The following is a 25,787-nucleotide window of genomic DNA, read 5'->3' as shown; positions in this document are numbered from 1 at the left end:
GCCGCCATAAAGACTTTGTACTGAGCCTGAGGGATCGCTGAACGGACTTTGTTGGCCGCGCAGGAGGAGCCGAAGGTCAGGCCTGGCCTTCGCTCCTAAAAACCCCAAAAGGACTTTTTACTACATCGTGAATCCAGCTCCACCAAGCCGCCTCGGCATCGAAAATGAATGAGTATAACCTAAGAAGAAATTGTAACCTGATCGAATCAAGTATAGTATTATATTATGTGAGCTGTAGCTGTGCCCCTGCTAATATAACCTGCAATAAATATCTAATCTGCATTTAAAGTAAATTTCTCAAGAGAATTCATTTGCTGAAGTAGTAGAAGTTCCTCGTGGCAGTAAAAGGTTAAATCTATTGTTTGTTAACAACAAGAGTTCTTAATGGTTATCCTAGTGACCGGTCCACTTAACAGTCCCTTACGGTTTTAGTTATAATCCTAGCCGTTAAAACCTAACCTGGCAATTTACCAAGAGCCCGGATCCAAAAGAGGAAAGCTGCCATAACTGACGCGACTAGGTAGAAGCGCCTGGCCAGGGTGGCCCCTCGGCCGAGTGCACGTTACCGGTGGAAGCAGGGTAGACGTCAGGAGTAACGGTTGTTAGCAGAAGCCAGGCGAGTTCCCTCGACAGAACACCAGCTCCCCAATCTTTTAATAGAGAGCTGAGTCAGTAGGTAGCCCCGTATCGGGCCAGAGAACCCCCGGATCTAACAATAAATTGGCAGGAGCTGCCAGTGGGCAACACAGTCCAGCTAGGCTGAGTAACGGAGCTAACCGCTAACAACATTGACGGAAGTTGGATTGAGTTACAATGTGATGTATTCAGGGTCTATTCAGTAAAAAATATTGAGCGAAAGGTATAACTTCATCATGACGTGTTAAATTGCAATCTTGTAAAATTAAGTTTTTGGCAAGAAACTTGAATAAATGCAGTTTTGTGGACAAGAAATGGAACTGAGTCCTCTTTCAAATAAAGTGAGGATGTTAACGCAAATGGAACTGAGTCCCTTTTCTGTTGGTCCACTTTAAGAGGTCTGAGTTTGGTTTGTTTAAAACTAAATACACTAAATAACTCATGACTGCTCTCATGTCCATTTCCTTGCCAAAACATGTAGTGTCGATCAAAAATCTCTGCCTTCATTTATTTTAGAGACCTTTTGAAGAGGGTTTCTGATGTCATGCTCATATTTGGCTTCATGCATCTTGCTGATGCTGTTGCGGTAAGAAACAATTTCATCCAAGTAATCAGGATTTCAGACTCTGTATTGAACTATACACAATGTGACTTGACCAAATCTCTGTTTGACGTGGACAGGGTGTGGCTGGAGGTGTTCTCAGAGGAGCAGGAAAACAATTGATTGGTGCTCTGTGTAACCTGGTGGGATACTACTTCATTGGTTTCCCTATTGGTGTGTCCCTAATGTTTGCAGCAAACATGGGCATTGTAGGTAAGACCAGACCAGTAATTCAGTGTTCTTAAATTTTCCCTATTGGTGTGTCCCTAATGTTTGCAGCAAACATGGGCATTGTAGGTAAGACCAGACCAGTAATTCAGTGTTCTTAAATTGGTGCTGCATGTTGTCAAATTTCCTGCATGTCAAGAAGTGTTCTGGAAAGCCATTCAAACGCTGCTCTCATCTCTGTAAAAGGACTATGGATAGGGCTCACCGTTTGTGTGTTGATGCAGTCGATTTTCTTCATCATGTTTGTGTTCAAACTCGATTGGAAGAAGGCAGCTGAAGAGGTGCGTGTCTACATCCCTTAACCAATCAAAATCAGACTTTTTAATTTGTCTTTATGTGTTTGAAGTTTAAAATCAGTTCAAAATCAAAAATGCCTATTTTCCCTCTTACCTGTAGTGCTATTTATCAACCTAGATTGTTTTGGTGTAAGTTGCCTAGTTTTGGAGATATCGTCCGTTGAGATGTCTGCCTGGATGGCATTATTTTCCTTCAACCTTAGTTCCTACATGAAACTGTTCACATTGCGGTCTTTGGATTATCTTTAATAACCAGGTCATGAGACATTGCTGTTGAGTTTCTCAAATGTATTTTCTTGCACTTTGAGCACCACAAGTCAAGTGCCACATAGTCCCATTATATTAGTGAGAAGGCAGACATAAATAGCACTACATGTAAAAGGAAAGGTATGTAAATTGATGTATGGGTGATCTGTCCCTTTACTAATTGTCTTGAATGTCTCTAATCAGGCTCTTGTAAGAGCAGGAATCCAGATCAAAGAAGAAAAAGAGATGGTCGTGATGGAAAATACAGGTAAGCTGCAATGCACACTCACTGAAACATCCTTGTGTGATGCTATTTTGTGAATACTAAAGGTTCTCCCTCAATCCTCTAGACTCGACTCAGAACCACGCTACTGCATCTAGTGTGGAGAGTGCTGAGGGGGGCAACACATATGAGGAGGTGCATATGGATATACAAAATATATCCGCTACCACTACAGTGGGAAATATTCTGTCAATACCACAGCTGGTTTTACGACGTGGCCTCACATTGCTGCTTATGGTCATTATTCTTGTCGCTGGAATCTTCGCAAGCAGCCTCCTCACCATGCTACTGAAATGAGTCACCCGCTAACATAACGCTGGCAGTCAGACAGAAGGAGGTCTGGATCAATGGCGTCATCGGCCGTTAAACGATACGTTCTAGGGAACAAGTTATTGAAATATGAATTAACTTGTAATGAAAGGGTTACTGGTGCTATTGAGGATCAACCCCTTAGTCTGCTGCTTTTTGCAGCTATTAGCCAGTAACCCTCTCATATATGGCAGAAAATTAAACAAGGCGATAAGTGTGGAATATCTAGCAAGCCAAAAAGACCCAGATAGTTTTTGAGGAGTTGGCGGACCAAACCTTTTCAAAACCAGTCTGTACAACAATTTGAAAGTCTTTATAGCTCATAGTTGCTTAAAGTGGCAATAGACATCTTTTCAGCTTTTCCCCCACTAGCGTTTCCAAATCGTATTATTGTTGGTGCCGCTGTAGCAAATAGAACTGGATAGTTTACGTTACTTTTTATTAGTGCTGGGCGAGTTAACGCGATAATAACGCAGTTTTTTTTAAATTATTATTAAGCGGATATTTTTAACACCAGAACCAGCCGGTCGGCCGGCATCGAGTGGTGAACAGCTGTTTGTGTGGCGTCTCTTCCCGTTTCCTTCACCTACACTCCCCTGGGTCCTAAGTCTTCTTCTTCTTCTTTAAATTTGATTGGCGGATCGCAACCAACTTGAATAGGTGCATACCGCCACCTACTGTACCGGAGTATGCAGTTTCAGGGTAAAAGTTTCATCACTGCTCTGCTAATAAAATAAAATAATATATATATAAATAAATAAATAAACCTAAACAACACCTACTAACAACTAATCCTACGGTCTAATCCCGTTTCTTTAAGAAATCGCAACAGTGCCCTGCAGCATGGGTCCTAAGTCCCTCCATGTACAGCTTCTTATTGCTGGTCGGCTGGCAGCAAGCAGTGAACAGCTGTTTGTGTGGCGTCTCTTCCTGTTTCCTTCACCTACATTCCCCTGGGTCCTAAGTCCCTCCATGTACAGCTTCTTATTACCCTCTATGTACCAATGTACATTTTTAACAAATACCACACACATTACGGTAATCAGCATGTGTCTGACCAAAATACCAAAAAATAAATGATTCATTTAAATTATTTTTTTTGAATTTAAGTGTTTTTGTTTGGAATATGTATAATAAGCATATCATTTAGTTATCGCTACTGAGAATTAATCAAACATTAAAAAAAAAGGAAAAAACTTGGTTTCAGATTTCAAATTGCATCTCTTACACACATGAAGATAAAGTTGTGAACACCGGCTGAATATCTATTATCAGAATCATTATAACTGTATTTTAACTGCTACTGTGTAAAGGGAATACTGCTGTTAAAAAGCACCTTATTTGTTTAAAGTGTTTGCAAACCAAACGTTATTGCACTTTTGTTGATATAGCAGTACTTTTAAAATAAAAGTGCGCAATACACTACTTTTGAATTCATTATTGAATGTTGTTCTGTGGGGCTTAGAAACAAAGCTGCTCCTCGTGCTAACAGGTTAGGTATCATCTTAAGAAACGTTTGTTTTCTAAAGATAGAAACACAAGTTAACTCCTCAATGAACTTATTAACTACCACGATTGTTATTCAATCATTCTGTCGATATTGTTGTATTTCCTTGGGATAATGTATGCAGGGGCAGATTGGTGGTTCTGGTTGTTCTGTGCCTCCCTTCTCTCCAGTGGGCGCAGCAATACAGCCTGGGCCTAAAGCAGTGTGGAGTCAGTGTTAGCGCCCAGCAGGGACCGGAGGGGCAGCGAAGAGATGCTCTGCTCCTGGCTGATGGAGGATACGTCGTCCTGCCAGCGTTTCCGACTGCAGGTCATAGGCAGCATCAAAGCTGGATCTGGGTCTGTCTGCGGTGAGCTGGTCGCTGCAGGAGGCCCTGCTGGAGCTTGAGCTGAAGGACTTTTTAGTGAACCTGCATGATTTAACGCTTGGAATCCACTCCGGTGGCACCGATGGCAAACATTAAGAATAACTATATAGAAATAGACAATCTTCTCTCGCTGAGCATCAGTATTAAATTGAGACTGGTTCATAAACAGTTACAGGTTTATCACAGTGATTCTAATACTATTGACTCTCTCATATAAGTGGTTTCAGTGTGCCATGTTGTGCAAGGCTTTGCCCATTTTTTAATTCCATATCCACTTCCACAAACACCAACCACAGTACATCTCTAATGCAATGATTGATACATGTGGTTTTGGCACTTCACCCACTGCTCTCGTTCACTGCCCCTGATTCATGTGTTGTGTAATTCAGCATTCAGACCGGCTCTATTTCAACATACTGTGTCATTGTTCTTTCGCCTTTGCCCTATTAGCAAAATCCGAAATGCAAAGACTAGTAAAACAAAGTTTAAGCAGAGAGATAATGCAGCAAAGAGAGGCAGACCCTAAGATTATATTAAGCTGTCATTAAAACATATAGTATCATTTTAAATACGAGAGATGACAGAAGTAGTATGAGTCAAGTATGTAGTCTAGTAAAAGAAGGAGAGGACAAGTTTAGAAGTAAGGGTGGTGTAAAGCAAATTGTTGTAGAGCCAATAGAAGTGGTTGTTTTTACTGGTAGAAAATAAACTAAAAACTACCTGAACTCACCTAAAAAAACGAATGTGAAACTGCCAATAGCGAGGTGGGTTGCCTGGACTTTATTTAAGGGGGTGTTTCCAAAAGCTAGAAGTTCTAGGAATTGTGTGTTGTAAGTCATGGTTGGTCGCATTCCAAATTAAATACTATTCAAGTTAATTTTCAATCCTTTCCTGTGACAAGTACATCTTTATTTTAACTTGGTCTTTTTACTTGCCAAAGCTATATGTCAAACTCGGATGAAATCAAAAGAAGGGGTGGTCTGTCACCTTGGTACTTGCATGCTTTTGGTCCATGTTCAGAATCTGTATTTGTTATCTATTAGGTCTATCTTCCTGTCAAGGTGCTCTGAAGTTCTTGAGCACCATGGCTTTGCACATCCCTGGTGTAATTGCAGTGGTGCTGTTCTATATCCTTATTCTAGGGACAGGGTTGTGGGCTGCCCGTAAGTCCAGGAAGGCTGAGAGGAAGAGCCATGGAAGCAGGATTGAAGTGGCGCTCCTTGGAGACAGAAATATCGGCTTGATGGTCGGGATTTTCACCATGACTGGTAAGTTGTTCTGTGGCGCTTAGAAACTCATGTTAGTATCAGCTCTTTTTATTAGTTATTTGTTTTGTTTTTTGCTAGCAAGACATGGGTGTTTTGCAAAGAAAGAAAATATTTAGGCTTCTGTCTACTCACCCTTGCAATACTCACTGTGCACATACTGTTCAAAAGTACAATATATTCTAATTGAAGTGTCTGTGTCATTCTTCTGTAGCTACATGGGTCGGAGGTGGTTTTATCCTGGGTGTGGCTGAGGCGGTGTACTCCTAAAATGGGCTTAATCTGGGCTCTTATGCCTATACATTACACGGTGTCCTTCATAATAGGTATGACAAGCCGTATACTATAGAGGAAGAAGGCTGTACTGATCTTGATAATGTCAGACATAAACTTATCATAAACTTCCGTGTGGCTTATTTGATCTGTTTTATGAATATTTTATTACACCGCTACGGTAAATGTACAATGCTTTAAACAGTCAGGAATTAATTTTGTGGAGCTTGATGTACTGGATAGCAGCAGCTTGCATTGCACAGTGCCTACAACATCAACAAAGTAAAGTTTTTAATAAATTATTCAGAGGGTGAATACATACAATGTAATGCTTAATATCTCATCCACTGCACAAGGTGGACTTTTCTTTGCCAAGCCAATGAGCAATAAGAAGTATGTCACCATGATGGACCCATTCCAGATAAAGTATGGCAATGTACTCAGTGGTGCTCTGGTCCTGCCTTCGATACTGGTGGATGTGCTGTGGGTCTCATCCACTCTGCTTGGCTTGGGTAAACATATATACATACCTAGTAAAACCACACATTTTTCATTAGAGGACACAATTAAAGCATTTCAATTTCTGTGTTTGCGTAACAGGAGCAACTATGACTGTAATACTGGACTTGCCCTATGCCTACTGTGTTTGGATCTCATCAGCTGTTGCCATCATCTACACTTTGTTAGGAGGCCTTTATTCAGTGGCCTACACTGATGTTATCCAGCTCTGTCTAGTTTTCCTCAGTTTGGTGAGTAACTGCTTTGTACAGTAGGTCATGTTTATTTCATATATGTATCTGCAGGTATGTGTATTACCCATTTTCTATTGGGAAACATGATGACGTATTTTTGTGGGCAGAGCGTAGGTGGAGGCATAATAGTAATTCTCTGAACACGATAGTTAATGCTGATGATGTTTTTTTATAATGGCTAAAGAAAATACATGTCTCTTTCAATATGCAGAGTCATTCACTCTCCAAGACCACGAGTGTCACTTAACTCATAGGACCCTACCCCTATTTTTAGGCCTCTGCTCGAAAATTGCATAGCCATACTCAAGAGAGTCCCGAGCTCTAACTACAAGGTCTATTTTAATAATTTTGATGCTAGAATACTGGTAACACTTGTGAGATGTGTTGAATTGTGTAAATATTGTTTATATGTTACTGGTTAATAACTGATACACTTATGGCACAGCTCAAATTGAAAAATTTCTAGGTTCGCCTGAAAAAAAGCACTTGTATTGAACATTTTTTTTTTTTTTAATAATGCAGCTGCAAGCCTAAAACCACGCCACAGTCATAGAACAACACGTTTTACATGTCCCCACAAGATATTTTACTTCGATTGAGTGAAGCAGGCCAGCATAAATGGTCATAAAAATCAAAATTTTGATTTTCGGAACCAGCTGTTGCATTGCTGTATACTAATTTTATATACTATATAACTAAATATTAACTATATATTCACTTTTCTTATCACTAAGAGTGTTCAATAATCCTAATGAATCAGTTTGACACCATTTTGAATAATTTTGAGCTGTTATGATGTGTCATATCTGTCATTCATAACAATAAATGGCTCATAATGTGTGTCTATGTGACTTTGGTAAGGCCGATTTACTCGTGTGAGACATTTTTAGATGCGGGATAGTCCAACGGGAGCCATGCAGGGGTGTTTGATCGTATCCGGGTCTGTTTACTGACTAAAAATCGCAAAATGCTGGGCGAACCCCCCTCTCTACATGGATTGCTCCACCCAACAGAATCGTCTGCCATTTTGTGATTCATTACGCCAGCGCATTGATCTCACTCACAGACATGCAGCAGAACATGGCGGGCAGAGCTGTGCAAAAATCGGCTCGAATAAATCCGTTTTTCATCGCCAAAACGTAAGTTTTTTTTACCCAATTATTTTTCTCGTGACCTGCGGCTGATGTTGGCATGCATACCCATAACTTTTGAACGGTTTGAAAGAGTAATTTGGACGCCGCTGTGCGTTTCCGGTCAAATCGTGCCCCTCCTGCATGTGTTCATCCGCCATGTGCGATCCTGCTCCGTGATGAGAGAGCCATAGAGTGAGCATAGGTCGTCGATTTTTGGCCAAAATTGTGGCAAATCTTCTAGATATCTTCCAGATATGATATTAGTTCATGTATAATTGTGTTTGCAGTGTTTACAATGGCTGGTATGATGGTGTTGCTCGGACTTTTCCCGTTAATTCGATATTTAATATGTCTGGAGCAATAATCGTATTTCTTTATGAAAAATGCTTTCTACGACACGCTGAATGCTGCACACTCTAAAACAGCCCCCCGTGGGGGGCTCTCGGGTCCTATAAGAAAGTTAACATTGACCAATTCGACCATTTTTGGCGACCCCTACCCCGCCGGCACACCGCTTCGCCAGTGGGAGAGGGACCGTAGACCCAGCGATGATGTTGGCCATCAACCCGCTGTTGGGCTTATTTTCTGATAGGTAGGTAGGTAGGTAGGTAGTTAGGAAGCTAACTAGCCAGCTGTTAAATCAGTACAATTTAATAATGCTTCATCCACATACTCACAGCGTAGGAAAGCACATTGCTGTCACCAAATAAGTGACAACTTTGTCCGGATTGTGAGTTAGAGTCCCGAATGCATCTCCAAAATCAAGGAAGACCGTATATATTCTGCAGGACTCATGGTTTAAGTCATCTATTCAGTTATTGTCCTTTTTGTTTTTCACTGTGAATGAATGTGTGTTAATGTCCCAGCCAAATTGTGTTTTGTAGTAACATACAAGTGTCACAAGATGGCAATAGATACATTTGAAGTACTGTACAGGAACCGCGCAAGTCACCGAAATTTTCACATGGTTCGTCTTTTCACAAGAAAAGCCATTTTAGGGAATGAAAGGATCCTGTCCCCTGGAACTCTACAGGGCTTTAGTTTGAAACAGATAAAGAAGGGATGAGTTTGTCTTAATTGTATAATGCCGTAACAAAAATTCGACAGGGTATACGGTAGCAGATCAGGAAAAAAAGGAAGCTTCATACTGAAATAAGACCAAAAATACTGATCAAACAAATTAGTTATAAATAGAGGCCCATCTCTAATATAGACCTGCCTCAAATAAAGGCCTGGTACCCTCTGTAGTTGAGGGACATAAAGGACAAACACTATTTATTTTGAAAGAGCAACTGCCATTGAGGAAATTCCAACACTTCACCAACCAATGGTGTAACTTCATCAGTCACTCAGTAAGTCAGGTACAGACTCCTGCGTTTAAAGGGCTGGCCCTGGTTTTAGCCAAAAAGAGAGCTTGAGAGAGAAGTTATAAGAATATCCTTGTTCACACAAGTCTAATTTCCAAGTCTTTTGTATTTGTTTACTGTGTCGGTGTTTAGTTGTTATAGTTTAGATAATAACGTATGTGTAAAAAATGAATGTGGATTTGTCCTATGTCTACATAAGCACATTTTTAGCACCGACTGTTTTGAGTTTTATTATTGCTATACAGTAGCATATGTTAATATTGCTATACAGTAATATTGATAGAAAAGGTATTTAGCCTGTGACATTTATACTCTGCTTGGCGTTATGTAATGCTTTTCTTAGTCCACAACAAATTATGCCATTGAGCTAAATTTGCTCCTACATTAGTATTAATGATATTTTATGATCTTCTACAGCTGGCTTTGTGCTACAAATGTCTCTGTGATTCTTAACCATGCAAATTAATTCTGCAAAACCACCCAGTATGTAGATAGTGCCAATCACTTGGGATCAGGGATGCCACCATTGGCATAGCTGAATATGCTGAATGTTGTATCTAAGCTATTAAGAGACAGTGTAGTTGATTTAATGACTAGAGATGACCTATTGTCCACATGAGGTTGTCGCATACGCTTTTGAAACAGACTGATGGCGTTGACACACGTTTCATGTTTCATGTCATGAAATGTGTATTCAACAAGTCTCCTGCTGGATGTTATGCACCTGGCCCTGCTGTGTGTGTGTGTGTGTGTGTGTGTGAAGCTCAAGTGCACACTAAATATCCACAGCCTGTGTAACCGGTCTATTTGGTTTTGGTTAGTTTTTGAAATTATTGTTGTCAAAAAAAGTCCTAGTGCTGCTAGCTACTTTCGTTGGAAAATAGTTGGCAACACTGGGCTGGGTTTTTTGCATGGATAATTTCGAAATCTAGCTTACTCAAGATTACCAACCCTGCTCTTAAGTGGATCAATTATTTTTAGAACAGGAAGTGTATAGGCCTGCATCGTACAGTTTGACAAGTGTACTTGACCCATATGTTTTTTTGTGATAAGACTGGTGTTGTGTAGACACAACCAGCCATGTTACCAGGGCCCCGTTCCTCGTACGTGGCTAACTGAGTTAGCCGGATAATTTTCAGGATAAGATTACATAAGTGAGGCTTTTCGGTTCCACGAAGTTTGGCAAAATCACCATAGCAACACATCCATAAACTTGAAACTGCTACAGCGCAGTGTAACTGAAGGTAGCTGGATAAGCTTGCCACACCCCTGGAAAAAATGGCAGCTCCTGTCATATACGGTAGTCTAATGCGCTTGCGCATGTACTGGGGGTTATACCGGAGTTCCGGAAATGCATGTAAAGTGAGACACACTGTGATCCATTAAAACCAGCTGAGCAAACTAAGAAGCCTCTATTGTATTAATGTACAGCTCCCTTCCTCAGAGATCCCATTGATGAAGGAGCGATATTAGTTAGATTAGCGTTTTATAGGGAGAGAGTAGGGAGAGAGTTCTTCGTTATCACATCATGATGACTTCCTATACGAGTGCTATCGATTCTGCCGACAAGGAATCATTTATTTACAAGACCTTCTCGAGCCATACATTTAACACCACACGCCGCAGCCGAGCATCGACTGTCTCACAGACTGGATGCAGCCTTGCGCTTTTCTGCGAGTGGTACATTTTTGTACAGTGTCGGCGATGCGGAGAACATCGGGAAAGCCGCTGCATGCCGCGCTGTTCGTGAAGTTTATTTGGCGCTTAATAAACGTCAGGATGTGTTCATTACATTACCATGGCACATATTGTATTGACTCACCATTCTGAGTAATGTTTTTGTGCTTAGTTTTTACTTGCTCCCATGTCCTCTTGATGGCTGGGTTGCAACATGGGGGTTGAAAGCACTCATAATTATATGACAGTGTTATTAGTACACCAGCATATCATTATTGTAGAAAATGATTAAGGTGGACTCATGATAAGAATAGAGAGAATCACACACAATTTCTTTTCACTGCTTCAATTGATTGAATTTCTGATTCTGTAATAATACATAGATACATATTGATCCGCCCATACACAGATTCACACACATATTCAAACTCCTAGTTCTATATGGTAATCTACACATACATGTATATACACATATATAGTACATGATACATAAGGGCATACAGTACGTAGATCCTCATTAATTCGTATCAATTAGATACTCTTTGGGCTTGTTTCCACTTATTCTGAAAGAGTTGAGATAATTATTTTCGCTATAAGATCTCATTGGATGATGCATTCCATTACTGCCAGCAGGCACATTTAAAGATATATAATCTGATTGATTGGGGTGATGAGGCACTTAAAATTAGCCTATACATTTTCCCAACACTTACGCATTTAACTTGTCTGCGATATTTTGCCGTGCTCCTTGTCTAGCCCTCGCAGCGGCGGCGGTGTTAGATTTTGCCGTGATTATGGTCTTGAATTCCTCATATGCGTTCATGATCATCTCCTGCTCGTCAGCGGAGAAAAAAAAGAGTCTCTTTCTTTGAGTTTATTTGACATTGCACTGTTAGAAAATCATGGTTTCGGTGATCGACGCTTCCCCCTTTTGAAGTAGGACGGGCACGCGCAATTATCCTGATCCTGATCGTCTGGTTCGAATTAACGAGAGTGTTTGAGCCTTGGAGAAACCGAGATAGCCTGACATCAATCATCGGGTTAATTTAGGCTGGCTAATAGGACATTTGATCGACTTAGTTGAACCACGTACGAGGAACGGGGCCCAGGGCTGTGACCCTATGGGTTCAGAAACAAAAATAGTTCTTACAGAAAGTGGCAACTACGTCTCAGATGGAGGCATACTGTATTTACAGATACCAAAGACAGCTGTTAAACATTTGAGATGTACAACAAGATAGACATGAACAACCTTAGACAGTTGTTGAAATGTCATAGCCAACTCACAGAAGCAATTTATTCCATAGCCTACCAGTCAAATTGATCTTCTTTCCAATTCTTTGCAAAATTCAACGATACAAAACATGTTATGGCACAAGATGTAAAAGAGTCCTCATTCTGTTGGAGTCGTAGGAACAAAAACATGCAATTATACATTGGTGTTACTCACAGAGACGCATTACCTCAAAACTATTTTTGCACACAAACCCGCATCAGCAAAGTTAGTCATGGAATCAACATTAGTTAGCAAAAGCTGATGATCTGCAGTTTCTCCTTTTAACAAGCTAAAGCAGCGATTAGTGACGGCTAAAAGTGAGACGCTGCTACCGGAATGTGTTGCACACTGGGTTTTAGAACTAAGGGTGGGTATCTTGAGGATTGTATCGATACTACCACTCTTTTCAATGCTTTAGTAACCCGGTACTTTCTCAATTAACTTAGATTCTTTAAAATACATTAATATTAGGATTAAAATTGATTTCAATTCGATTCAATTCGATTTCGATTTTAAATAAAAGAAAATATTTTTTCAACAGCAAATAGGGACCTACGTATGTAATCCTTTTATTTATTTTTTACAGATTCCATTTAATTTTTTCCCAAATTTATCGTTTTCCATTTAAATTTTTCTTAATTCTGTGTTTTATGATTTTAGCACATTTTGCCATTAGAAAGTGTCTAATCATCTGGTGGATGAACAATTTCAAAGAAAATATTCTAAATGAAAAGAACATCTATAAATAAACACAACATTGCACTATTTCTTTTTTAAATCAAAGGAAGTATGTCAATACAGTTATAAAACAAAGCATTCCATCCTATTTGTAAAATAAATTGTTCATAAATTTATCCGTTTATCGAATTCCTCAGCTTTTTGAAGGACTAACAGGCAACCCCTCCCAAGTTTCCCCTTTACATGTGCTGGGTTCTCATTGGCCGTACCCACCATTGCGGTATTTTTTGACTAAAAATAACTTGACTATGGTGGAGCAAAGTTATTGTACAATGCTAAGATTACCGACTTGCTCATCTGATTGCCGTCATTGCTTGTGTGTGTATCTTCAGGAAACCGGACAGGCAGCTGATCTATGCACTTTCCCCTCTATACAGCAAACGTGTTTACTTTCTTCACTCCGACAGACAAAAATGAAATGAATATCCGTCAGCTTTGGAAATGTAAGGTATGGAGGTGTGTAACCGGTCTATTTAAATCTGGTTATCCCATTGTAGGTGTAGTAGTCATACAGATTGTACAGAGCCTCAGGCCACTGGGTTAAAGGCGAGCTTGGTAATCTTCTTCAACGACTTTTTTGAAATTGCAGGATTCTTTTTTGAAATTGTTGTTGTCGAAAAAAGTCCTACTGCTGCTAGCTACTTTCGTTGGAAAATAGTTAGCAAGGAGGGGAGAGACAAAGATCAGGTACTGCCCACTATGCCCAGGATAGGATGAGCATTATGTCCCTGTGCTATTCAGCACAAAAACATTCACCCGATCCAATTCAAACTAATCCCACTCTGACAACGAGGAATTAAAACAAAAGTCTCTTACAATATTGTCACACTTTTCATGCTCAGAACATTGTGCACAGCAAGGGTTAGGTTGAAATGTGCACCCCGAAGGGAAGTTTTTCTACCTCTTTATACCTTGGCTTTGTCATCCCCACTGGTCGCTTCTTTCAGTTGGTAACTTGCATTTCTTTGTTGAAAAGACAAAGGGTTCATAAGCCTTCTGATCATCTTCTGATGACAGCCAGGTGGGCAACAATGTCTTAATTTAGGCAATGAGGCCAGGATTCATTTAGTCAAAGGTTACATTGTACAGGATTCATCATGATCAAACATAAGAGAAGTTAACTTGTTTACATTGTGCATGATCAGATGAATTTCCCTTTCACCACAGAAATGTGTTCTTCAGTTTATACAGTGGAACCTCAACTTAATAATACAAACACCTAGCATAATTATAGTGTAATAATATAGTATTATTGAATTATGAATTATTGTAAAACACACAAATGCTTTTTTTTTGTACATTTTTAAAACACATGTCAAGTTATTTTTAATACAAGCTGGCAGGAGAGACCAGCTTTGGCTGACCCAGCGTTCCTGCTAGTCGGAACTAGAGCCTTTTTTTTCTGTCTCTTCCTGTTCCTAATGTTTTTCTGATCTCTATGTCCCTTAAAACAGTAAAACCTGTTTCGTCTTTCACTATTAGAACATGTTCCTGTTGCCTAATCATCTGCGTTTGTTGCTCAACCTTTACTGGGCCTCAGCCTGACTCTGCATCTATCATATGTCCACCCCACTCTTTGCTCCAGTCAGTCTGTCTTTATTCTCGACCTGAGCCTGGCTCTGTTACTCGCTCCCTGTTGCCAACATTCTACCTCACTTCCAATTCTACCATGTGTGTTTGCCTGATTTAAACTGCCTGCCTGCTGACAGCTGCTGAAATGAGTTGTAGTAATCTGTATCCCACCTTGGACTTAAGCTAAACCTTCGTCTTGAATAATTTAATTGGTGCCCAGTGTGGCATTACAGGTTCAGCTGTTTCTCTTTTCTAGAAGCAACCAATATTATCAATATGAAATTGTCTGATTATTAATTTAAGTATGAATTTGACATTGCTGGACAGATGTGGCAAATACATACAGAGAGGAAACGATTGCATGTTAAATAAGGCAAGCAAACATTGTTTTACTGTGTAGAAATAAAATAAAATTTGAATAAAGGTTTTGACATCTCGTTTTCTCAGGTTTAAGAGCAAGCGAGAACACATTTTGGATAATGAGTCATATCTGGGGGCTTCCTAAATGTCAACACATCAACGGGTGTTCTTTGTTATTCTGATGAGATCCTTTTTTAATTTTCTTCCATTTTCCTGTCCGTCCATGTCCTTCACCCTTGTCTTCCTTGTGTTCAGACAGAACGCAAACCAGCGGTGCAATTGTGTACAGAGTCGATGGGAAGAAGCAATTAGATGTAAATTTGCCTGGTGCAGCACAAATTGAAAAATGTGTGCGTACTCCGGTGCTTTATGGATCTGCTTCAGAAACGTACAGAGATGAGAGGATAAAGAAGAGAGACTGGAAGAAAATAACTGGCACAAAAAAACACAGACAAGTTCCTAGTATGTGGCTGGTAAAAACATAGCTAAAATCTGCACAGTTGTTACGTTAGCTGATTGGAGCAAATAAACACAAATGGTCCAGCAGTCAAATTTGTGCGAATGATGCAAGACACAAATTTGCTTCACATTATGTCTGAACACATTATTTGACAGCTTGGGCTGAGTGAGGACCTGTTATTGTAGCAGCCCGGTAAAGCCCATTGGTACATTGTATGTGATATTGATTTATGCACATAAACTTGACAAAATGAAGTGCCACACACCACGAGTACTGTTCCAAATCTGGGATCCTGTTCCAGCACAATGATCATGTTAAATTCTGTATCAACAGTATATTTGATATTGTGCTATAGCAAAGACAGGCCTGAGCTTATTTCAGGTGTGAAAGAACCTGACTGTACAAGTTATGTGTCTTCCCAGATTAGTGTACATATTTTGTGTTTGACAATATTTGCCTACTGTTTTTGTTGGGAAGATTGGACAAATGTAAATTCACTTTTGCTTTAGTGGTTTACAAGACATCAAGGGAGTGTGTGCGTGTGTACGTACATTCACCAAGATTGGACATTTAATCAATCAACAAACCAATATGGCTTCAAAACTGCCAAATATCAGACTGTAATTGTGAATAAACATTAGTTTGGCCAAAGCAAAATATTGCTTTGGCCAAAGACAAAACTTTACATTCATATTAAGTAAAAATATCTCTTTTATTTAAGACCACAAACCATTTTTCACTTAGTTACAACTTAATTTGTTTATTTGAAACAACATAACATTTACTATTACATCCAAGTATAGTTTTACTTTCAAATAAACGAATTGAATTGCTCTTTTTTACAACTGATTACACATGCCTTTTACAGTTAACGAGCTGTGACTGTGTCAATATATCAGCTTGTGTGGGAGGTATGGCAGGCGAACGGACGTCACCTCTGTCCAACTTCTGGTTTGAAGTGAAAATACAATTTTTGGTAAAAGTATTGCTTTTAATTTAGTCTGTGGGGATTGCCATTTGCTTTCAAACTGAAAAAACAGATTTAAACAGGAAACCACAATTTTATATTAAACCAATATAAAAATGCTCCGTAAATTACATGGTCATTTCACTTTTTTCAGTGTAGGGTTTTGGCATCATTCCCACTCGCGAACAAGTTAACCTGTTCTTCTTTAACAGTCATCACTAACAGATAACCTTTCATCTCATGAATCCCTCTTGCTCAACCGAAGCCTTTCTCTTGCTATTCCCCGAACTCCCCGAACCCTTTCTCTTGCTATTGCCAAACTGGTGACGGCAGTGATCTTCACGTGTTTACTGTGAGTCCTAATACAGTAAATAAGCAGACAAGCAGTCTAGATAAGCAGACACGCAGTGACACTGTGTGTCTGCTTATCCAGAGAGGCACATTGGTTGTTCCTCCCTGTTTCTTTTCTGAATACTCAGATTGTCAGTATATTAATTACTTTACTAACTGCTTTACATATTATTTTATTTACAATTATCTTAAATCGTTTTCAGTCCTTTATATTGCCTCCATTTACATAAAAGAAAAATCCTGTTTGACTTGACAGGTTCTATGGAGCAAGAAACATGAGAAGTCAGATGTTCATAGGTTGTAAACAAGCCAACAGTTTTGCCATTGTAGATATCACCTCATGGAAATGTGAACACTACTACTTCAATACTCCTGTTAGTGTGCACACAACTACGAAAAGTACGGTAGGTTCACATTTAACCTCGGTAGCGATGAGCTGCCCTGAGGCGACATGTCAGCATGTTTCTCTCTTGTTGCTTTCCCCAGTAGTCTGACAATAATAGTCACCTGGACCATACAAAGAAGCCTTTACAGCCGTCTCTAAATCAAGGCAGACTTTGATATACCTATGTCCAAAAATAAATCATTTTATACTGAGAAAGGTGCTCCTCTGCAAACATGAGCACAACACTTTCATTTTTCTGTCTATTTATAACCAAAGTCATGCCTATTTCTTAACTGCAACTACTGCTGCCCCTGGTTCTTTCCATGTGATTTACTAAATGCTTGATACACTGAACCATATGGACAGAACAAGCAAAGCTTTGTGGAACTCCTGGGCAAGGAGGTGGGGGTGTGTGCACCCACACTCACACACTAAAACTAAAACTGAAGAAAAAAACGGACATTCTGGAAGAGATGTTTTTCTCCACGTATTGCGGGTGTGTGAGGAACTTGGTGGCATCTGTCATGCTAACTGTACAGTCACTGTGAAACACGGCAGATACAGTTGTGTGAAAAAGTGTTTGCCCCCTTCCTGATTTGTTATTTTTTTGCATGTTTGTCACACTTAAATGTTTCAGATCATCAAACAAATTTAAATATTAGACAAAGATAACACAAGTAAACACAAAATGCAGTTTTTAAATGAAGGTTTTTATTATTAAGGGGGGAAAAAAATCCAAACCTACATGGCCCTGTCTGAAAAAGTGATTGCCCCCCCCCTGTCAAAACATAAATTAACTGTGGTTTATCACATCTTTGGAAAGCTGAGTTCAATTTCTCTAGCCACACCCAGGCCTGATTACTGCCACACCTGTTCTCAATCAAGAAATCACTTAAATAGGACCTGCCTGACAAAGTGAGGTAGACCAAAAGATCCTCAAAAGCTAGACATCATGCTGCGATCCAAAGAAATTCAGGAACAAATGAGAAACAAAGTAATTGAGATCTATCAGTCTGGAAAAGGTTACAAAGCCATTTCTAAAGCTTTGGGACTCCAGCGAACCACAGTGAGAGCCATTATCCACAAATGGCGAAAACATGGAACAGTGGTGAACCTTCCCAGGAGTGGCCGGCCGACCAAAATTACCCCAAGAGCGCAGCGACGACTCATCCAAGAGGTCACAAAAGACCCCAGAACAACATCCAAAGAACTGCAGGCCTCACTTGCCTCAATTAAGGTCAGTGTTCATGACTCCACCATAAGAAAGAGACTGGGCAAAAATGGCCTGCATGGCAGAGTTCCAAGACGAAAAAAACACTGCTGAGCAAAAAGAACATAAAGGCTCGTCTCAGTTTTGCCAGAAAACATCTTGATGATCCCCAAGATTTTTGGGAAAATACTCTGTGGACTGACGAGACAAAAGTTGAACTTTTTGGAAGGTGTATGTCCCATTACATCTGGCGTAACAGTAACACGGCATTTCAGAAAAGGAACATCATACCAACAGTAAAATATGGTGGTGGTAGTGTGATGGTCTGGGGCTGTTTTGCTGCTTCAGGACCTGGAAGACTTGCTGTGGTAAATGGAACCATGAATTCTGCTGTCTACCAAAAAATCCTGAAGGAGAATGTCCAGCCATCTGTTCGTGACCTCAAGCTGAAGCGCACTTGGGTTCTGCAGCAGGACAATGATCCAAAACACACCAGCAAGTCCACCTCTGAATGGCTTAAGAAAAACAAAATGAAGACTTTGGAGTGGCCTAGTCAAAGTCCCGACCTGAATCCGATTGAGATGCTGTGGCATGACCTTAAAAAGGCGGTTCATGCTCGAAAACCCTCCAATGTGGCTGAATTACTACAATTCTGCAAAGATGAGTGGGCCAAAATTCCTCTACAGCGCTGTAAAAGACTCATTGCCAGTTATCGCAAACGCTTGATTGCAGTTGTTGCTGCTAAGGGTGGCCCAACCAGTTATTAGGTTTAGGGGGCAATCACTTTTTCACACAGGGCCATGTAGGTTTGGATTTTTTTTTTTCCCTTAATAATAAAAACCTTCATTTAAAAACTGCATTTTGTGTTTACTTATCTTTGTCTAATATTTAAATTTGTTTGATGATCTGAAACATTTAAGTGTGACAAACATGCAAAAAAATAAGAAATCAGGAAGGGGCCAAACACTTTTTCACACAACTGTAGGTGAGAGACAGAGAGGTGCAGCCATTTCTGATTTTAGTTTTCGAAGAAAGAGTTTTGATGAGAGAAGCTGCAACCATTTGAAGACAGTGGGTAGGGAAATTAAAAGGAAAAGACAGAGATGCTTCCAGAGAAGCGGAGTTGAACAGAGAAAGGAGAGGTTGTTAATGAGATGATCACACTCAAACAGGGGCTGGGTCTGCCCCACATGCTGAACACAGCTTATTGGCTGCACGCAGGAGCATTCATGCACTGACCAATCGGGTGGCAGTAGTGACTGCTTTCTCCTTCATATACTGTCGGACCCTCCCACCTTGTGAGGTTTAAAACCAGGGGACCGCTGATTGCTGATTCTAGAGAGTTCTTACCTTCCTTGTTGACCTAGCCTCATGAGTTTTGAACATCAACTCAGACCTTTCTCCCTCTTCACTGTAGAGCACTTTGTTAAAAAACTGAAGAAAAAAACAAAACCGAATTAGACTTTTTGGCTTCTTAAGTGTGAGAGATTGAAGAGCATTTATTGTTTTTTGTGTTGCTTCCCATCTCTTGGCAAACTTTTTCACTCCCAAACACTGTGGATGAGTGTCACATCAGTCTTACTCCTCCTGGACTGAATTTATCACCTTGCCTATTCTCTGTCCTGTGAGAATAGCCTCTGTTCCCTCTTCACGTCATCACTAGGAACTGACACGTACAGTTAACCCTAGGTATGTATCCAGTCATTCAATATGCTCACTTGTGTTTCCTGTGCTCGGTTTTTTTCAATGCTGTCGTTTACTTTATGTGCAATTCCATGATTGTGCGTGTACAGTATGACTGTTTTTCTTTGAGAGGTCTATTTAAACTTGGTCAAATTAGGACACACTAAGTGAGATGCATGCCTATCCTAGAAATAGCACTGAGGGGCACTGGGTTGGAGCCAAATAGGTTATTCTGGTGTCTATTCTGTGACTACAGCTGTCTTGTTTGTTTTTTTATTTTCTCTCCATCAATGGTTTTGATAAGCTGTAATTTTCCACTGCACTTGGTCGTAGACATAGCAGAGACTGAGAGAATAGTCATACTGCAGTATAGATATAGTACTTAGTAGTATTAGGCTGACGTAAACTAATGGAAATATTTTTTATTTACATTTTAATGATTACATCTAGTTTTGAAAAATCTATTTTTATTGAGATTTTGTGGTAATCACTAATGCAGGGGTCACCAACCTTTTTTAAACAGAGCTACTTCAAGGGTGTCGAGTAGTACGAAGGGCTACTTATTTGATACACGCTTCCTGAATAACAAAGTTGAACAGATCACCTTTTAATAATAATATATGTGAAGAGACTGTTTGATCACATGTCAGTTAATTATTCCTCACAATAATTATTAATAATGATTTCCACAACAATGATGGTATAGCTACGCATATATATTTAAACATGCAACTTTTATTTCTGTTAATCTGTTTCAACATTTGAAAGTCAGAGGTATCACATCTCTGATATTTTTGTATCATCACATGATTAAAGCCGGTTACTTTTGCACATAGCGCCTGCTGGTGAATGATCCAGTGGTAATGTAGAAATTTTGCGAAGTCTGGGTCACCTTTGCATTGCGCAATGAAGCCTGCATGCCGGCCCGTCATCGCGGGAGCCCCGTCTGTTATCACCGACACCAGCTTTTCCAATGGTACCTTTTTCTCCACGAAGAAACTAGTAAAAAGTCTCGTCTATAGCCGAGCGGGGGATCCAACCGCGCCCGCGTTCAAACCTCTAGTCTGGGCCTTTTCGGTTGGATTGAGTTGCCTCGCCTCTACCCCCGCCACCCCTGAGTTGTTGCCCCGCGGCCTGTTCCAAGGATTTACGGACCTGACGACGGGGTGCGCTCGCGGCGCGCGTCTGGCTGTCCGCCGTGCGCCTCCGGGTACCCAACTCTCTTATGACAAGAAATATTGTCATTTTAAAATCTACACTAATGCAAGCGTTTTTTGATTAAAAAAGAACAGCAACTACAATTTTAGACGGAGCTCTATGGTGACTAGTGCTATTTTTAGAACATGCCTTGCGGGCGACTCACGTGGTCCCTGCTGGCGACAGGGTGCCCGCGGGCACCGTGTTGGCTACCTCTGCACTAATGAAATGATAATCCAGAGTGATTGTATAGAATGCAGTGAGGGATTGCTGTCATTTATTTTGTAGAATTATTTATTATTATTATTTGCTGGTTCTCCAATTATTTTTTTCACTGCTGTATTTCCTGGCAGTTTTCCATGTGAAATAAAAACTCTCTTCACCTGACCACTGACTTCCTCACTGTCAAGTATTTCCTCCTCTTATCACTCCAATTATCGCTGTCACTCTTAATCAATGTCACCATCCCCGATCGCATTGAACAGCGCCTCGAGTGAATTAACAAAGTGAGCAGCTACCTCTAAGAGATTAGCATTAATTTGTCCCCCTTTGCCTTTGATGGCCCCAACGTGTACTTTCAACAGATCCCCTTGTTGCCTGCCAGACCTTTGATCACCAGCCTCCGTATCCTGTGAGTGACTTTGTCAGAAATGGTGAAAGTTCATCTTTGTTTCAAGGTACTCTACTTTGTAACATCTAAAGCAGAAATCGGTCACAAACTACAATAATGTCTATTGACTTTATACAGAAACATGTTACATTTTTGGCATAGTTTTAAATTTACAGATACTGTAGGTTTAGACGCAATGTTTTTCTCCCAAAGTCAACTTTTACAGCCAGTATTTAATATCCTTGATAGTGCTGTGCCTTTTAAAACCCATGTAGCAGCAGTAATTAAATGTGCTGTTTACAGAGACCACTAACACTCCTTAGTAGTTGTCTGGGTCGTTGTTTTAGCTTGTTAAGTCTTGGTAATCGCTTTCCAAGAAAACGGGGGGGGGGTGAACGAACAAGGTAGATAAAGGCAGATAGCTGCTAGTTTTCTTTCATGATCTGTCTGTTGGTCCTCTCTCTCTCTCTCTCTCTCTCTCTCTCTCTCTCTCTCTCTCTCTCTCTCTCTCTCTCTCTCTCTGTGTGTGTGTGTGTGTGTGTGTGTGTGTGTGTGTGTGTGTGTGTGTGTGTGTGTGTGTGTGTGTGTGTGTGTGTGTGAAAGACAACATGTTTGTGTATGGCAAGGTCACATTTCACTGGTGCAATACATCCACCTGAACTTTTATAGCCTCCTCACAGCATGTGTGTATGTGATTAGACTTGGAGTGAAAATCACCATTAACACTCAGTTCAGTGTTACCCGCTTATATCACATGATGACATCCCTAAATACTCCACATCTCCAAATTGCAGGTGGTGGAGTTCACAGCTGAGTCGGTCTGAACAGAAAAATACTGAGAGGCAGGGACGTGAGGTGTGTCATTTTCCACACACGTGCGTGTGATAGCGAAAGAGTGTAGCTACGCCTGTGCCAAGACGCACTTCTGCACCTGTATTACCACATAGACAGAGAGAGCACTCATGACTAATGCCATGCCGTGTGAACGCCTTCACACCCAACGCGGCTCGAATTATTCGCGCGAGTAGATTACATACAAAGCGAAAAATGGCGTGACGCTGTGGCGCGATAGGCTATCAGCGTTGAGATGCTTCTCCTGTCTTCACTGACGTCCTGCCGTTGTTGAATCAAGAAATAAATACTGTAGCCGTCTATGTTCACCTAGAGCTCTACGATACCTCATATTAATAGAGACCGGACCAAACTGTGTATAAATATGTGTGTGTAAACCATATGGTACAAACAATGAAAAATATTTACGTCTAGATGACGTTATTGTGAGTGTTTCAATGCTGGAGCTGCTACAATGTTAGCATAGCCTACTACCGATCGATCCGAGCTCCATTGAGAAAACAAGTACAAATCGGTATCATTACGTAGTTATTTCGGAGTCAATATTTGTTGGTTTATTGACGTTAAATCACAGCCAAATCAGTTTATTTTGTGTTCATACAGCTGTAGTAAACAGCCGACGTGTGGCTTGCTAGACACAGTGAATACACCTCTCGATAAAATCCACGGAGCTCCTCTGAACAATGTTATAAACCCAGACATGACGGCGTTTAATTTCCCGTGACATCTGGGACTTCCACAACACGTAGTAAGCAGAAATAGAGGTTATTTTTTCCCTGGTTGATGGCGGACAGTTGAACTGCTTTCAGGGCGATAAGCCACGCCCCCTCTCCGGCAAGTCCAGCGCGATTCACGCGAATGAACACAAATAGTCCCCGGCGAGACCGGCGGCGCGAATGACGCGATTAACGGTGTGAACACGGCATAAGGCTCTCAAAACAGAGGAAATCAATCCTGTAGAGGCCGTAGCGCCAGTGAACAGTGAAGCCAAAGGGTCAGACATTATTTAAAGAGGCATTACAGGAAAAGCAAGCGGTGGAGCGACATTATGCATTTGATAACTGGCCACCTATGCAAGACCAACTCGTTCTCAAACCAGTGTGTCAAATAATGCAGCTTGGTCAGTGGCATTAAGCTTCAAACTATAACGCTCTACCAATTGGCAACCTCTGGTGCTGAGAAATTAAGCCAACGCGGAAGTGCCAAACACTGCCGTTCCCCATAGACATGCAAGTTGCCCAACTTAACAGCAGATTTAAATGTTTTCAGCCTGGTACAAAAACGTTTCTGTTCTCCATAGCTAATTCCCACGTTCATGCCAACTGTAGGTGGGTTAATTTTAAATGACTCACAGTATATGTTATGTTAGGACTTGAAGTTAGACTTAATTACGGTGTGTCCACTTGGGGTGACAGAGGTCGCTGGTTGCTAGCTCTCTGCTCAGCAAATGATTAACACAGACCTCTCAACCATGTCTACATGATACATGCTCTGAAAGGGATCATAAATATACCTGCAAACTTGTCGCTTTTTGGCGAAATTCGCCGTTTTGAATCAAAATAGGTCATCCACATGAATCGTGTAGATCTTTTGTTTTTAAGGGGGGGGTCAACTGGCCAGCCAGCATTTCTTAGATTGGAGTGAGACGAGGAGAAAAGGTGATGTGGTGATCTTCACAATAAAATAGGCTCGTTCGACTTGAGCCAGGCGTGCGCAGAATCGATCACCGGCGATCGGCGCACAATGCATGCTGGGTAGATTTGCGTCCGACTTGCTCTGACGTCATGAAAACGTGCGTAACGATGATCTCACGTGAGCGAGGCGGCCGCAGATTTTAGAGCCAGGCGATGCAGAATTACTCTCCACTGACTGCGTGACCCCAGGGCATGATGGGAAACTTCTTGCTGTCTTCGGATCAAAGAGCTGATTGGCTCTTAGATTTTCTTTATTGGAAAAGGTGGGCGATCGTGGCTCACTTTGTTAAGAGGGTTGTCTGGTGACTACAAGGTTGGTGGTTCGAATGGCCTTTGACATGTTGCATGTCAAAGACAGCCCACTGCTCCCCATATTTAGGGATGGGTCAAATGCAGAGACAAATTTATCCTTAATTAACAGGATAAATATAGTATAAAAAAATGTAAATCCTAATTTTCTGTCTAATTGTAATACTTAACGCTAGATTGTTGGCTTAATAGCCATCTAGTCTCATTTTGTGCAATAACAATAATAATATATAAGGTTATTTATTTAGCATCTGTAAATAAAAATATTTATTGAGAAAGCCTACATCCTACTTGATGTCAACATGTTTTCAGTCAGAGCACTGATTGTGAAGCATCACAAAAAACGTATTAATAGAAAAGCACAATTGTCACTGATGGAAACTTGTAGCGCTGCTTTTCCTCCGTGTGTAGCCTGTTTATGTAGCTGTGATGTTTGGGCTGTTGGTTCAGTTTTTAAATTTCTTAAATTTACGGTTGTATGATTTAGAAATGACGCTATCTTCACATATATTTATTTATATAAATGTTTAAATAAATATGACATCCAAGAACTAAAATATGCCCAATCTTATATCCTCAATTATAATAATAACATAGTTAAATATATGACAAGACATCCAAACTTAAAGACCAGCAATTTTGGGGTTAAGTGTCTTGCTCAAGGACACATCGACATGCTCCTAGCGGAGCCGGGGATCGAACCGCCGCTCCTCTGATTGAAGACTCTGACTGAACAGTTCCCTCTGTTATTAGAAAGCATAATAATGGAAAGTGTAAATTTTGTGGAGAAGAAGAAACCGAGGACCATGTTTTATTGTCCTGTCAGAGGTACGAGTCAGAGAGAGAAGTTTTGAAAAAAGGTCTACGTGAGATTGGAGAGGAAAGCTTTAGTGACAAATGTTGGAAACTTTTTCTGGAATATTTAGAGTCAACAACACTCATGAATATAATTTGAGAAAGAAATGCATTATTATTTATTTTTTCTATATGTGTGTGTGTGTATGTGTATATATATATATATGTGTATATATATATATGTATATATGTATATATGTATATATATGTGTGTATATGTGTGTATATGTATGTATGTATATATGTATGTGTATATATGTATGTGTATGTATGTATATATGTATGTATATATGTATGTATATATGTATGTATATATGTATGTATATAT

General features: G+C 40.3%; 2 protein-coding genes across 7 annotated transcripts in view; both read left to right on the top strand.

Moving 5' to 3' along the window:
• The first annotated feature begins 655 nt into the window (after positions 1 to 655).
• Positions 656 to 3,216, top strand: LOC116394217 (multidrug and toxin extrusion protein 1-like). Of its 2 annotated transcripts, none has more exons than XR_004213444.1 (5): positions 656 to 1,222; positions 1,318 to 1,534; positions 1,652 to 1,746; positions 2,212 to 2,275; positions 2,358 to 3,216. XR_004213444.1 is itself a non-coding variant. In XM_031867146.1 (5 exons), exons 1-5 carry the CDS (start codon positions 1,181 to 1,183, stop codon positions 2,585 to 2,587), a joined length of 564 nt encoding a protein of 187 aa, XP_031723006.1. In that variant the 5' UTR covers positions 656 to 1,180; the 3' UTR covers positions 2,588 to 3,216. The 2 variants fall into 2 exon arrangements, 1 of the variants encoding a protein (XP_031723006.1); XM_031867146.1 differs by having other exon boundaries at positions 1,318 to 1,450.
• Positions 3,217 to 3,979: 763 nt separating this feature from the next.
• The window catches only part of LOC116394202 (high affinity choline transporter 1-like), a 41,409-nt gene continuing 19,601 nt past the window's right edge, over positions 3,980 to 25,787 (top strand). For 2 of the 5 annotated variants that reach the window (XM_031867105.1, XM_031867106.1), the window contains exon 1: positions 19,222 to 19,948. The gene's annotated coding sequence lies outside the window, so the exon portion shown is untranslated. Of the gene's footprint in view, positions 5,742 to 5,763; positions 6,524 to 6,611; positions 6,761 to 19,221; positions 19,949 to 25,787 lie in introns of those variants that run through there. The other 3 variants (XM_031867103.1, XM_031867101.1, XM_031867104.1) reach the window with 3 other exon arrangements.

This window comes from Anarrhichthys ocellatus, unplaced genomic scaffold (assembly GCF_004355925.1).
Source record: "Anarrhichthys ocellatus isolate YVR2014 unplaced genomic scaffold, GSC_Weel_1.0 scaffold38, whole genome shotgun sequence".
Taxonomy (NCBI): domain Eukaryota; kingdom Metazoa; phylum Chordata; class Actinopteri; order Perciformes; family Anarhichadidae; genus Anarrhichthys; species Anarrhichthys ocellatus.
This window is presented reverse-complemented; position numbering and strand designations above follow the sequence as displayed.